Source organism: Erigeron canadensis, chromosome 8 (genome assembly GCF_010389155.1).
Source record: "Erigeron canadensis isolate Cc75 chromosome 8, C_canadensis_v1, whole genome shotgun sequence".
NCBI classification, from domain to species: domain Eukaryota; kingdom Viridiplantae; phylum Streptophyta; class Magnoliopsida; order Asterales; family Asteraceae; genus Erigeron; species Erigeron canadensis.
Genome location: NC_057768.1, coordinates 45526321 through 45541939, shown reverse-complemented (window position 1 = coordinate 45541939; position 15619 = coordinate 45526321). Strand labels below are relative to the sequence as shown.

The window sequence follows — 15619 nt, the reverse complement described above, 5'->3', positions numbered from 1 at the left end:
GGTAATTGAAATACCGGGTTCGATCATCTTTTTCTAAAACCGGTGGTTTTGAGCCAAATTCAAAACCGGTATTTGCATTACTGGGTTACCTTGTTTTATAAATTTTTTTCCCCAAAACTTGTTTGACAAAACACCCTTGAAAAACCACCGTTTCAAAAAAAATTTCCCACGAGTTCGGTCAAAAACAAAGAAGTGTTGCTCGATTCCGTTGAAGAGTATAAGGAGGTGAGTATGACACACAAAGAAGAAAAGAGGCTCAATCGGCAAATGAGGATGGCCGCCATTGCCGAACGTGAGAAGCTTGTGCGGGATTTGCTACAATCCCAACTCAATTTTCAACGACAAAAGTCGATGGAACTAGACCTCAAAATCTTTGCGCAACCTCACGATCATTTGGTCGATCCCATGCGTAGCATAATTTTACAGCGCAAATGCAACATTACCGACAAATACGGGTGACCTCATGACGGGTTGAATTAGTTTGTTATTTATTTTCTAGTTGTATTGTTTTTTAATTCCTAGTTGTAATATTTTTAATTTGTATTTGTATCGTGTTTAACTTTAGGGTGTATTTGGTAACTTCAAAAATTGGCAAAATTTAACACTATACCATCAAATTTGGCAAGATTTCAGTTAGTATTGATAAGTTTTTGGCTATTACATATGGTATGAATGTATTGACAAGTTTTTGGCTATTACATGTGGCATGAATGTATTGGTTTATTCTTTTGCCAAAACTTGTCAAATTGTCAAAAGTTTGTCACTACACCCTTGTCCCTAACAAGTAACATCTATAAAAGTTATTACAACTATAAAAGTTATTACAACTAACTAGAGTTGATTATGTATTAAGTACTTAAATGAGGCTACCAATATATACAACACTTAATACTAAACAGGGTTATTGAACAATGATCTTCACCCCAAACCAAGTAGACTATTGATGACTCGGAAGTATATATCACATCATATATATGATCATAATTAACATATATCTGTAAGTAGTGTACATAATAATAGATAAAATAAAGTAACGGTTACATGTGGAATTTGATCTCAAACAACGGTAATTACCAAAAAAACGTCATGGCCTCCTCTACTTTGCTTAATTTCATCTCCTCAGTCCAAAATATGTATATTTTAATACAAATAAATAAAAAAAAAAATAATTCATCAAAAGGTCCATTTCCAGATCTTGATTCTAAGATCAAGCTTACACTTTGCAGCAGAAACATTAGCAGCCACTGATTTTGATGATGTCTTATTATAATTTCCTCCCTTATTATTCGGTACCAAACTATGAATCCCTTCACATTTTATCCGAATCCCAACCTTTTTGGTCCGTACAATATTCTCGATTTTCACACGTGCTTCACTATCCAACACTATCTTTAACGGCACCCCAGATTTCTTCTTCAAATCCGATCTTATTTTATTTACAACCTCTGTATCCATAAGTACAGAGTTTCCGTACAAGGTGGAATGGATGATTGTAATGTTGTCGGGTTTGCTAACAAACGGGCTTTTGAATGACCCGTTTGCAAATAGTACTGAATTGTCTGAAGAAAAACATGTTATGGTGAAAGGGCTGTAAAAAAATGTGATCTTTTTGTTTGGGTTTTTTGTTGAGACGGTGAGGTTAAGTTTTGAAGTGAGTTTTGTTGTGTCGTCTGAATTGTTTGGTACGAGGTTGAATTCGGAAATTTTAAGAGAAGTGATTGAGAATGTTGGTCGGCGAGGGTGGTAAAGGAGGTACAAAATGCAGCCGGCTATGGTTGCTATGAGTAGAAGAAGGACTATGATTAAAGTTGACCAAAAAAAGCATAAACAAAAACAGCTTCGTCGGCGAGACTGGCGGTGGTTTGTGGTGGGGTTTGGACGGTGAGGGTGGCGGTTGGTGGGAGTTTGGAATTGGGTTTTGTTTGGTGGCGGTGGAAGTCTTGTGGTGGTGGTGGTGGTTTTGGTGGTGCCGTTGGGTTTAGTTGATGGGTAGACTCTGTCGGTCATAGCTGTGGTGTGTAAGGATTTTGTGGTGGGAAAAAGAGGGATAATATATATATATATATATGTTAATATATGTATATTGTATATTTTGATTTGCTGGTTCCAGTTGTGATAAAAATGGAAATGTGTGTGTAGTGTTTAATTTGTGGCAACAAGTTATTTGGCACACGTGTAATGTTGATAAAGTTTTATATATCGGAAAAAATGATGAAAAATATTTACTTCAAATGAGGCGCATTATTGAACGTTGGTCATGTCCAATTGAATTGTATATAATTGTAATTTGTTAATGAGGAGGGAGCCACTTCCAACCAGTCTTACAATATCCATATTGTCATGGAATAAATTTTGCAAGATTAAAAAAGTTACTCGTACTGTAATAAAAATTTATAAAAATCTAATGCTTTTTCTCAAAACTTTCATGTCCTTTACTATCTTTTTAAAGAGTCATTGGGATACATATCTTTGATTATCCACATCTAGATAATTAACCATTCATGTTTAAAGCCACTTATACAAAACTCAGTAGAAACTGAAGTTGAAAATGTAAGCACTAAGCAAAGTTCTTTATTTGAAGTTTTAAGAATATGAATCTTTTATATTGCTAACTAAAAGTAAAGATACTAACATTCAAAAATCACAAAAATTGAACACTTTTTTTTTATACCTTTTATTATATATATATATATATATACAGGGGACAATCAAATAAGAACAGTTTTAAAATAAGAATGGTGAGAACACCTTAAAAAACATCATTTTGATGCATTAAAAGTCTATAAAACTGACATAGTGCATAACTAATTATCATTATTTAAGTGTTTAACAACACATTGATTCATCAAAATCGAAAAAGTCACGTTTTTTGTTGGATGCATCATTTTGATGATTATGCATCCGAGATGGATGCACAAAACAAAAAACATGATTATTTTGATTTTGACGGACGAATGTGTTGTTAAAAACTTAAATAAAGATAATTAGTTATGCACTATGTTACTTTTATGGACTTTTAATGCATCAAAATGATGTTTTTAAGGTGTTCTCACCGTTCTTATTTTAAGAGTACATTTTAATGCATTAAAAGTCCATAAAAATGACATAGTGCATAACTAATTATCATTATTTAAGTGTTTAACAACACATGAATCCGTCAAAATCGAAAAAAATCACGTTTTTTGTTGGATGCATCATTTTGATAATATGCATCAAAGATGGATGTACAAAACAAAAAACGTGATTTTTTCGATTTTGAATGATCAATGTGTTGTTAAACACTTAAATAATGATAATTAGTTATGTACTATGTTAGTTTTATGGACTTTTAATGCATCAAAATGATATTTTTTAAGTATTCTCACCGTTCTTATTTTAAAAGTGTTCTCACCGCAGTGTTACCCATATATATATATATATATATGGGTTCGATCCTCGTGCCCAGCAAGGCTGGAGGTCTTTTTCTACCTATGGTAGAACCTATAAACAACCTCTCTATCTTTGGTAGGGGTAAGACTGTCTACATATCAACCTCCCCCATACATCGTCAAAGACGGTATTGAGACCCAAAACCCGTAGAAGACGACATTGGAAGTTACTTTACTTTACTTTTATTCAAGTAAATAATCAAATCCAATATTATTAAAAGAGATACGATGGTGAGAATTTTCGTGTAGAAAGTGTTTGCTGGATCCAATCTGGCTTCCTGGACCGACCCATCTTCGGCCGCTTTTGTCACTATGTTTTGTGTATTACTCGTATAATATATGGTCAACGGATAAGGTCTGATTGTTATTTACAACTTTTATTCAATTTAATAATAAGGTAACGGATACAAATAAATAAATGGCAGTAGCGCATAATGAATGAACAGTTACAAATCTTAATAATACAGTTTTTATTTATATTTTAATTAAGTTCAACTCAATTAAAACGAATTACATGCTTTCATACAAGTTTCTTTTAATGGCCTTGTTAAATACTCGTACAACTTTTGCCAATATTATACACTTAACTAGTTAACATAAAATTCATGGAATGAACTTATAAAAAATATTAATAGACACTATTGGTTATATTCATCAAAGAATCATACTCCCTCCGTCTCAATTTAAATGTCATGTTGACTAACTTTGACCATAAATAACTTTGTTTGTATTATATGTTAGTTGATGAAACTTATATGAACGAAAAGTACATTAAAAACCTAATCCATTCATATATTTTATATCAAGTTTTATATGACACAAATAAAGTTATTTACGGTCAAAGTTAGTCAACATGACAATTAAAATGGAACAGAGGGAGTACATCACAAAAGCAGGTAAACGGGTAACAAGCTGTCTGAATAGCAAAACCTAATCTACTAAAAACAAACTCATGCCCCCTTGGAGTTGAGGTGTTGCTATGCATAACCTGTTAAACCCTAGACAGGAAACCAATTGCAAGTGAGCCAAAGGTATCAAAATCCAGAGGGACAAACACATGCTGATTCTCTTCACAAGCTTTGTCATGCTTTTTCACTTTCTTCGCTTTAGTACTTCTCAATGCTTGTTCAACTACAAAACCATTGTTTCTCAAACCAACTAGAGGGGATACCCCTGTGAGGTCAACGCATGCATGTTTCCCCCCTACCCAAACAAAGACGAGTAGATTTGCTGGTTGTAGAGTAGACCTCTCATGTGCAGGGTCCGTAAGGAAGTTCACATACTATAATTATTTTGCACGTTAACATTTTCAAGTTTGCAAAAAAGAAAAAAGAAAAAAAAAAGAATGAACATGTACGAAATGAATTTAGCTTGACAATATCCAACACGCACAACTTCATTGATTCTAAAACTTAATTGATTTTAACGGTAATAATAATAATAATAATAATAATAATAATAATAATAATAATAATAATAATAATAATAATAATAATAATAATATAATAATAATAATAATACTCAATAAAAAAGAAAAAGTTTAATTAACCTTCAATCCTTCATTGTCATTGTCAAGAAAGTTTTCCTAATTTTGTATTAAGAAACAAATTTCGACCGTTAACAAGGTCGGCAAACAATAGTGTCATCATGTCATGTCCCTAGCTTACTTTTAATCAGTCCAAAGTTGTTACAATATTGTCTTTTTGGAATTATAATTGACCAAATTGGTTCACCTCTTGTGTTACTGAATTCAACGTCGTAAATATATGGCTAAATTAACTTGCTATATGTTTAGACTAAGTTCATCTAGCTAGCTATACATTATACATGTCAAAGTAGCAGACACTATATCGATCTTAAGGCAATATCCAAATATATATTATCGGGGGCCTCACAAATTAACCATCAGAAATCTGGCGAATGGGAAACAAAATGTGGGTGAGCATAAGGCGATGTAAAGAAGAAGGAATGGGGACTTGAAGATCTAATTAAATTGCATTGTTAAATTCATTCCAAAAAAACACTAGCTAATCAGAAAATGGACTTAATTTAGTCGAGAAAGATGAGAAAAGAATGAACCTCTATATTTACCACTTTGCCGAACGGATGACACTCAAGTTAATCCAAAAACGACAAACGAAAGACATGAAAATGTATCATTATGATCAATTACTCGAGTTTTACCACAGCTAAGGTCTTGCCTCAGAAAGTAAACTGTGAAAGTTTGTATATAGTCGATTACAACTCTATGCATCATTAAATTTCACCATAAAAGTAAACATTTGCAGATGGTTATGTCAGTTAAGTTTATAAAGAACTTACCTTGAATTAATGGCTTGTCATCGTAGTAGATTAATTGCGGGGCAAATCTCCCTTGGCAGTAGGACTAGCGTCCAACTGCCGAAGGAGTAGTTGCCCAGTAATAAATCCATACATTTAGAAACTTTTACTTGATTGGTAGTTTATGAGACAACATTGTGTCTCCAAAGAGCATTTATAGAACGATAAATCGATCTACATATTCTTATGCACATAGGATATCCTTCACATAATTCTCATTGCACGAAATTTTACGTACATCATGTGTAAAAGTATTTGTCATGATATTAATGAGGACAGCTTGTGGTGAATATTTGGTTCATTCAAACTAGCTTTTCGATCAATTTGTTTTACCGACCTTTTAGGCTTCAAAGAGACAATGGATGGTATAAGGGTAAGATGAGCATTGGTATTAAGTTGCTTAGCTCAAAAAATCTATCACACCAGTTCTCCACTTAGTTGATGTAGACTCATAGAATCTGAAGTACGAAGAATGAGATATAGAGGATATATTCTTATACTTTGATACTTGATTGGGTGTCATAACGATGAGGAAAATGGAGAATGTAAAAGTTCTAATCCAAGGATTGTTATGTCTTCATTATAGCTTCATGTGAATAAAACCGTTTATTTATAAAATCAGCCTCTTTTCCTATGGTCAGCTTTCGTTCAAGTGGTACAAAATTATGTATTTTGATAATGATAGCTCTAAGAGCTCTCACTAATACATTATTAAATGCATAAACATAATACCTTTATATACAAAAACCGAACCTTAAATTTTCCAACTAGAGTACAATTTTTGTATGAATGCAATTTTTAACAAAACGGATAGTACGTGAAAGTCAAACTTTTGCTAACGCTGATTCAATCATTTCAGACTTCAGAGACATGTCCTTTAGTAATAAACCGATGACAAGGAAGATTTGCTTGTGATCTGATCAATGGGATTCACTTTTAATTTATAAAAGTTTTAGTGTTTGGCTTAGTGTAAATCAGTTGTTTCTTTGTGACTCCTTACGTTTGATGCAGTATTTTCCGGAATGTATGTCACATTGGAATTCAAACTTAAATAGGACTATAGAACAGATTTCAAAAGTGAGTAACTTATCTTTAGACCTAAAAATGAGTCTAGAAAATAAGATAGAAACATGTAACAGAATAGAAAGATTATGAATTGCTATTTCCAGTTTATATCATGTTAATCAATAAATGAAGTCCATCTTTTGGATTCTCTACCAGTAAATTTAACAATCTGAATTACACTCTTAATTACCAAAAAACACAGAAATCTTAAACACAATGAATTACAAAAGGTAACAAGAAAGATACGTATCTCGAACCAACAACTACATGTTGATTTGAGGAAATGGAGGTAACTAGAAAAAGCATCCAGATCTTGAAAAAGGTTAAGAATATGCCAATAATCTTGAGCAAGGTTTATCATAACAGGAATTATACCTTAGCATATCCAATACTTAGAGTGACCAATTTGGTAGTTTTTCAGGTCAGGGCAATGCTACAATTGGAGTATGCTTTCTCAATACCCTTTTGATACAAAACCATCCCATAATAGGCTCACATCATGCCATAAGCTAAGTGTAAAACTCACTCCCAAAAGCTAGCTTAAAGGAGGAGGGGACACCTAGGCTTATAAACTACCAACCAATCCCATACTTGGCCGATGTGGGATCATATCAATACCCCACCCTTTGAAGAGCCAACGTCCTCGTTGGTCACGACTATGTTGGTCACTGTTGGCACCCTTCTCCTTGGGTCCAAGCCACCACTCCGAGCGTTGGAACCTCGAAAGGTAGAGCTGGCTTTGATACCAATTGATACGATACCATCCCATAATAGGCTCGGATCATGCCATGAGCTAAGTGTATAACTAACTCCCAAAAGCTAGCTTAAAGGAGGAGGGGACACTTAGGCTTATAAACCACCAACCAATCCCATACTTGGCCGATTTGGGATCATATCACCTTCACTGTTGCATGGAAAAGTAACATCTTGGGAATAAGGAATAACCTAAGGTATATGTTACAGGATCCAAAAAGTGTTTTTCGTTTTCTTATCATAGATCACATATAAACAACACAGCGAGGAGGCCATCAAAGCCTCAGAGGTTCCATCTATCTGGTCATGTGGTTAACCAGGTTATATAGACATGAGATCAAACTGTACAACCCAAAAGAAGCGTTGTATGATGCTCTTAAAGTTTTTTTTTAAAAAAAAGACACACATTAAGAAAAATTCTTAAAAGGCAAAAAAAGTCAATCATGCCTGATATTGAATCAAGATATCTACCACCTAATGTTACACATGTAACGTCACATGCTCTCTTAGAAAAAACTACAAAAGCACATTGTATATCATGATATTTTTGTTGGTCGTTTGTTAACTTTTCATGTATAATTTACAATGATTCACAGAATATAGCACTAAACAGTTGGCAGGGATTGAGTTAGATTAGTTACACCATAAGGACAATGAGCCATTTTAAGCCCATGCTGCAAGAGATGACATTAGACCAGCCCCAAAGAAAAGTGAAATAAAAGACACTAATTGATCCCCCAAATTGCTTTTCATCCTCTTAGTCAAGAATTCAGCAGCAATTAAATCCACCAAAGCCATATAAACTAAAATCCCAGCAGAAATAGAGTCCAGAATACCTTCAATAACCAGAGCTCTAGGACTATTAGGATTGTAAAATGAAGAGATACCTGTCCCTATGCCAACGCTTATAGGAGCAGTTATCGCAAAAAATCCTGCCATCATTGTAGAACGAAGGATCCCGAATCTGGCTTGTGAGATGCAGCCGGCCAATGCAAACCCTTCAAAGAATTGATGCAAAGATAATGCTCCAAGCAAAGGTTTAATTGTGCATGGACTTTGTGAAACTCCCAGTGATAGGCCGATGATGATTGAATGTGATACGATTCCAAGTTCCAACACCTGCGTGTAAGTGAAGTAAGTGAGTTCACTGTCGGTGGCAATTTCGACCCATTGGCTTAGAAATGGACCAGTATGGGTTGCATTATATCTCAAACTGGTCAGGTCAAAGTAATGAGCTACAGTAAAAGGGGAATGACCAACGGATTAAAGGTTAAAAGTTGTCCATTATTAAAAAATCCAAACTCCGACTCTATGTTCATATTGCATACGACCTCCAAAATCTAATTAAAGATCCAGATTAGTATTTTAACTTCTTTATTTGTGTATATCATATTATATTATTATCATATAACTATAATAGGATTGGTTTGTAACCATAATTCGCACAAACCATCATTTATTAATAAAATTTTTAAAAGGGACCAAAACATGTCAACTCAACCTAGCCCAACCCGTTTGAACCAGATTTTATTTTGACCACCAATGTGCCATTTGTGCCACCTCCAAACAAACAATAGGAAACTGACTCCCAGATTACCTGTGAAACCACAACATTTCTTACAACACCATCTGCATCATCACTAAGCATCTCTGAGTCTTCATGCATTTGACCATTTTCATTAGTGTGTCTATCATTAATAGCATGACCATTCATACCTAGAGTGTAAATCTCACCCCCTTGGGGACCCGTGACACTCTCTTTTCCAAGCAATGGAACCACCACTGAAGCTAGATCATCAGGCTCAATTCTAGCAGTTTGGACCTGCTTCTCTTGTTTACCTTCATAGTATTGAGTACTAATGAAGTCAGCTAGCAATGTGGCCAAAGCAGCCATCATTGCAATGAAGCCCGAAAAAGGGAAACTCGACCAAGGAACTTCAGGGAGACAGGGGTTAGACAAGGCTGATGTGGCATCTGGTAGCATATGCACAAATCCTGTAGCAAGAATGACACCAGCAGCAAAGGCTTTAGTGGCAAAAAAGAAACTGGATTCTGATCTGAGAAGTTGCCATTTCTTGCCAACTAATGGAATGGCAACTCCAATGATTCCAGCCAAAAGGATGGAAGCAATGGCCACAAATTTGAGAATGAAAGCAGCTTTCTCGTCTCGACATGCTTCTAAGATCGGTGAGTCACTGCAACTACTGGTTGACAATGATGCAGAAAGATTCATCGAATGGGGGCCTTTTTTGTATCCAAAGTGGAAAAAAGAAATATACAACTTTGGTAATTCAAAAGATGTCAAGAAATCCCTAGATCAAACAGTTCAAAAGAGTAGAGGTTAAGAGTTCAAATTCCTGCAATCTATGCAAGGTTGTGTTAATTAAGATACTACAAAGACTCAGCCTCAATAAGGTATCAAGCATCCTAAGAATATGAAAAAATTGTTTTCAAACATTCAGCCACGATAGACTGCAGAGACAAAGTTTTCGACCTGAATGACAATTGACAAACGTCAAGCGCTCTGAAGTAACTAACCAACTTACTGAACCTTTCTGCCTGGCGTATCATAGCGAACTAACTATCGATCTTTACAATAATTGCCAAAAAACTATACTTAGCAAAACTGAAAGATTTTTCATTGGTCAAATTCTTATAATCATTTTACAAACAACCATTCATACACCTCACAACTATTAAGATATATACATAATCTACCATATGAATAGGAACGACAACCTCTTAAATATTTGGTCACATCAGATATCACTAATCCGAAGGCCTTTTGGTTTCCTGATTTCCGAAAACAAGTGGCATTAACTAACTTGTATAGCAAAAGGGATAAAGTAACTAATTAAAACATAAAAGATTGATCATGACAAAGTCTTATGAGTAACTAGATGGGGCCATTCATGTGATATACAACTAGACTACTAGTTATCATAGGATGATGAAAATGACATGATAGTGATACCCATTTCCAAATTCCTTTTTTTTTTCTTTTGTTTTCTTCTTATTCAAGTTCTTATACATATATCAATACTTATTAGTGTAAATACTGGTGTAATTAAATTAATAACAAACTTATTAAATTAATCATCAATAAAACTGTAAGCAAACAAAGAAGGCGTAACTTAATATATAATCAGACAAAAAACCGAAATTACTAACAAAAAGATGACGTAGATTAAACAAAAATATTCGATTAAACCAATAAAAGGATTCCGAAATTACCTGTTAAATATATAAAAAAGCAATCAAACTGAACAAGAAATATGAATATCGGAGATGAGGTCAGAATCGAACATTAATATATGAATGAATGAATGAACGGGGGTGGGGTTTGAGTGTTTCTTTGAGGAAGATGATGAACACACTCTTCTTCTCTTTCAAGTTTGACTTTGGAAAACACGACAAACTATTTTTATGATCTTCCTCCAAAACTTCGGTGCTCTTTTTTGGGGGACTTCTTGTTTTTAAAACTGAACTTTTAATAAAATATATATAAATAAAAAGAAAAAGAAAATTTTATTATTATTTTAGTAATTTTAATATACACTTAGTTTTTGTATGAATTTATATAATTTATTTATTAAATCAAAAATTTCTTCTAGACTCTATGTATTTCAAAATTCTAATATGTTTGTTCATAAATAAATATATTTTTATTGTTTTGTTTACAACAAATAATAAAAAAATGTTTGATAAAAGTAAGTCAAAATGGTTCAAGTAAATTTCGTATCTTTGTTAAATAATTAACAATGTGATATATAATTCATTATTTTGTCGGTATATGGGTAGGTTGAGATGTAGACAACATTATCCATACCAAAGGTAGAGAGACTGCTTTCAGATTCTACCAAAAGGTAGAAAAGGTCATTTTCTATCTTTAGATAGAACCTGGATGCAGTCTCTCTACACTGTTTAGATAGGGGTAAGGCTATCTACATCTTAACATCTCTCATACACCGTCGAGGTATTGGGACCCAAAACCCGTGAAAGACGGCATTGGGCATTACTTACTTATATATATATATATATTATTCATTATTTTCAAAAAATAATAAAAAACAACATGGTTTGAATTGGTAGTAAACACTAGCTCAAACAAAAGTTTAGAGGTTTTTTTTTTTCCTGTTATTTAGGTAGAACCTGTAAAGTCTATCTACTTAGTTAGATGTGAGGTCTGTGTACATCTTAACTTATCTATACGCTATCGAGGTATTGGACCTAACACCCATAAAAGTAAGTAGTATCTAGTTCTTTTCCTTTTCCCTTTTTCTTGTTTTCAAAACTAATATAAAACTTTTAATAAAATATAAATATAAAAAAAGAAATTTTATCATTTTAGCAATTTTTTAATACACTTGTATGATAACACTTTACTCTTATAGTGGATTTTTAGCTTTTATATGAATTTATATTATATATTTATAAAATCAAAATTTTCTTTCTAAACTCTATGTATTTCAAAATTCTAATATGTTTATTCATAAATTCAAAATTCTAATAAATTTCAAAAATTGAACATTACTATAACTAATTGTACATTACTATAACTTTATTTAAAAATTTAGGTATGATTTATTCTCACTAGACGAATACCCGCACAATGTGGCCGTGTAAGCGGCGACATATCGGTGGTGGCGGTGGCGACTTATAATGAAAACGACGGCGAGTTAGATTGATAATTGATGTAAAATAATTCATGTGATTTAAGTAGTTAATGAAAGTGATTTAGTAGATAAAAGATATATGTTATAAATGTTTTAAGAGATTAAAAAATTTCAAAAATAAAATATCTAGTTTGTATTATAAAGGAGTATAGATGCTAAACAAAGTATGATCTATTATAACTTTTGTTTAAGCCATGTCCTTATTACTTTATTATAAAAATAAAAATGAATTTAGGTATATAAAAAGTAACAAATGACAATCACTCATGGAAGTTGGACTATTTTTTTAATTACAACTTTAAGCTCAGCGACATGTTACTTCATAACGTCAATTACAGAGGAAACCCATGTTGAGAAAACTTGTGTTTCCATTCCTGTGAGCATTTTGCTCACAATAAAGTTTAAACCCAACATCTTATATTCTCGAGTTTCGCCGTATATCAATCAATCTATTGATGATGAAAACTATTTATAAAAGGAAAACCAACCCCGGCCAAAATGACATAAAACAAAGATGAAGGATAAGTTTGTAAACTTATCATTATTGCATTTAATTTACTAAAAGGAATATCCATTACAGTACCCTGCTCGATACTCCCTCCCATATCTTCATTTCTGAGCTATAACTATTAAAAATTTTATTTTATTTTTATTCACGACAAAAAAAAGAAAGAAAGAAAAAAGGACGGAGTGACCAACACACTACCATACTATCAACAAATTCTATTCTAACTTTCATCCATCTAAAATTTATCATCAGCAAGAGGTATCTATCACTTCTTTACATAGTCATTCATTTATATTTTTATATCTGTATTTATTTATGCTTGTTTTTTTTCTTCAGTTTTTTATATATTATGCAAATTCACTTATAAAATGAAAATAGAATCATTTATTGTTTTGTTACAAGATTTTGCAATCATATAATGACATAAATTGTAGATAAACTTTAGATTTATTCTGATAAGTTATGCTTTGTTGAGTTTTAGGGCTTCAGAATTTTGATTGTTATTATTAGTGGAAAATTTATATATTATATGCTAAATATATGTAGGGGTAAAGATATTGATGTGAAAAATGGCACATTTACTTACTGCTTCTTGCCCCTTGAACATCTCGTCTTGCTCGAAAACGGGACCTAACTCGTTGAAACAAAGCTCAGCTTCATTACCTACTTCGCTCTTTTTACGCACTTCAACTCAACCGCTAAAAAGTGTTGCCTTACACAAAAAGAATGCACAGAGAATTTTCTCGGTACGTGCAACCACTCTTCAACAACCTGAAGCAAAGACGGGTTCTGGCTATGACGAAAGCTCGGGTCAAGAATCGAGGCCGACGCGTGTGATGGTTATTGGTGGAGATGGGTATTGTGGCTGGGCCACTTCTCTCCATTTATCCAACAAAAACTATGAAGTTGCTATTGTTGACAATCTTGTTCGCCGCAGTTTTGACAACCAGCTTGGGCTTGACTCGCTCACACCCATCGCGTCCATTCATGATAGAATAAGAAGATGGAGGTCTTTGACCGAAAAAGACATAGATCTTTATATTGGTGATGTTTGTGACTTTGAGTTTTTGTCAGACGCTTTCACATCCTTCAAGCCTGATGCCGTGGTTCATTTTGGAGAGCAAAGATCGGCTCCGTACTCCATGATTGACCGGTCACGAGCAATATACACCCAACAGAACAACGTACTTGGTACCCTTAATGTCTTGTTTGCGATAAAGGAGTATGCTGAGGATTGTCATCTTGTGAAACTTGGGACAATGGGAGAATACGGGACACCAAACATAGATATCGAAGAAGGGTATATTACCATTACTCATAATGGCAGAACCGATACTTTGCCTTATCCGAAACAAGCTAGCTCTTTTTACCATTTGAGTAAAGTGCATGATTCGAATAATATTGCATTTACTGTTAAGGCTTGGGGGATAAGAGCGACTGATTTGAACCAGGGAGTGGTTTATGGTGTGCGGACACATGAGACCGAAATGCATGAAGAACTTTTCAACAGATTTGATTACGATGGAGTGTTTGGAACTGCCTTGAATAGATTCTGTGTTCAGGCAGCAGTTGGTCATCCACTTACTGTTTATGGCAAAGGAGGCCAGGTTAGATCTCTCAGTTAAACTTAATTAAATCTTGCTAGTTATGTTAAGTTCATCCCTACTTTTTTCTAAGTTTTGAATATGTAGTTGAGATTGGGTGGTTTACTGTCGTGTCCAATGGTTTTATTAAACCGATCCATGGTTAATCAATTTTTGACATTCTGCAATTAGTATAGGCTAATGATGCTGGAGTTTATACATGGCAATATAGGCAAACAGGTTAGGTGATGGGTCGAAGTGGGTAAATAATTTTTGGATGGATTAAACAACATTGAGCTGACATGCCAACATTTGATCTGTTTCCCTTTCTAGCTAAGATTTTACCCGCAACTCCGCAAGACGTATAATGTACTCCGAGTTGACCTGTTCATAAGTTATTAGCTATGGTCAAAATCACGACCTTTAGGTATCACACAGTTGATCTCATATTGCTATAAGCCTATAACATAATCTAGTCTGATCATTTTTCACCTGTAGGTCTTGGGATGTTCAGATAACTTCACCTTTCAAACAAATGAGCTGCTTTTTTTTTGTTATAACCTGGTCTTGGGAGTAAAACTAAACACTGAAAAGTTTATTGCTATAATTCTATTGGTCACATAGATTAAAATATACCCTTTCTGACGCACCCCGTTTGCAAATACAGACCCGAGGCTACCTCGATATAAGGGACACAGTCCAGTGCGTGGAGCTTGCAATTGCAAATCCAGCAAAACGTGGCGAGTTTCGGGTATTTAATCAATTTACAGAGCAGTTTTCTGTAAATCAACTTGCCTCACTTGTAACAAAAGCTGGTGAGAAGCTTGGAATTGAAGTGCAAACTATATCTGTGCCCAACCCAAGAGTCGAAGCGGAGGAGCATTACTACAACGCCAAGCACACCAAACTCATTGAATTAGGACTTCAACCACACCTTCTTTCTGACTCGCTTCTCGACTCACTGCTCAATGTTGCAGTTCAGTTCAAAGACCGTGTTGACACAAAACAGATCATGCCCAGTGTTTCATGGAGAAAGATTGGGGCTAAACCAAAAACTGTATCTGCTTAGGTATGTCATAATGAGATGGACTTTACTTGGTAAGTTATATCTGTATTTCTGGATATTTTACATATGTCACCTAAATAGGAAGGTTTTAAAGACTTGTACTGCAAAGTAGTTATATCTTAATTTTATATACCCCTTTATTTTTTGTGCAAAGTGGCCCTTCAATGCGGACAAATTGAGGTAATGTAGGTCTTTTGGCA

General features: G+C 33.9%; 3 protein-coding genes across 4 annotated transcripts; 1 reads left to right on the top strand and 2 right to left on the bottom strand.

Annotated features, from left to right (window-relative positions):
• Positions 1-957: 957 nt before the first annotated feature.
• Positions 958-2093, bottom strand: LOC122579131 (NDR1/HIN1-like protein 6). The gene has a single exon (XM_043751238.1). The coding sequence runs from the start codon at positions 2005-2007 to the stop codon at positions 1174-1176; it is 834 nt and encodes a 277-aa protein (XP_043607173.1). The 5' UTR covers positions 2008-2093; the 3' UTR covers positions 958-1173.
• Positions 2094-8092: 5999 nt separating this feature from the next.
• On the bottom strand, positions 8093-11019 carry LOC122579337 (zinc transporter 4, chloroplastic). 2 transcript variants are annotated; one of them, XM_043751494.1, is made up of 3 exons: positions 10821-11019; positions 9184-9898; positions 8093-8705 (listed from the first exon to the last, which is right to left on the bottom strand). In XM_043751494.1, the coding sequence occupies exons 2-3, from the start codon at positions 9817-9819 to the stop codon at positions 8250-8252; spliced, it is 1092 nt and encodes a 363-aa protein (XP_043607429.1). In that variant the 5' UTR covers positions 9820-9898; positions 10821-11019; the 3' UTR covers positions 8093-8249. The 2 variants fall into 2 exon arrangements, with proteins under 2 accessions (XP_043607429.1, XP_043607430.1); XM_043751495.1 differs by lacking the exon at positions 10821-11019 and having other exon boundaries at positions 9184-10616.
• Positions 11020-12863: 1844 nt separating this feature from the next.
• LOC122578984 (UDP-sulfoquinovose synthase, chloroplastic) lies at positions 12864-15572 on the top strand. Its single transcript, XM_043751057.1, has 3 exons — positions 12864-13028; positions 13317-14377; positions 15021-15572. The coding sequence occupies exons 2-3, from the start codon at positions 13340-13342 to the stop codon at positions 15420-15422; spliced, it is 1440 nt and encodes a 479-aa protein (XP_043606992.1). The 5' UTR covers positions 12864-13028; positions 13317-13339; the 3' UTR covers positions 15423-15572.
• Positions 15573-15619: the final 47 nt, after the last annotated feature.

What these genes read in the sequence shown, in the direction of transcription:
- LOC122579131 (XM_043751238.1), bottom strand. Translation starts at nt 2,007, where the DNA reads ATGACCGACAGAGTCTACCCATCAACTAAACCCAACGGCACCACCAAA.
- LOC122579337 (XM_043751494.1), bottom strand. Translation starts at nt 9,819, where the DNA reads ATGAATCTTTCTGCATCATTGTCAACCAGTAGTTGCAGTGACTCACCG. An exon ending in GAAATGTTGTGGTTTCACAG is followed by an intron (nt 8,706 to 9,183) that starts GTAATCTGGGAG and finishes ACTTACACGCAG; the next exon opens with GTGTTGGAACTTGGAATCGT.
- LOC122578984 (XM_043751057.1), top strand. Translation starts at nt 13,340, where the DNA reads ATGGCACATTTACTTACTGCTTCTTGCCCCTTGAACATCTCGTCTTGC. An exon ending in TTTATGGCAAAGGAGGCCAG is followed by an intron (nt 14,378 to 15,020) that starts GTTAGATCTCTC and finishes TTGCAAATACAG; the next exon opens with ACCCGAGGCTACCTCGATAT.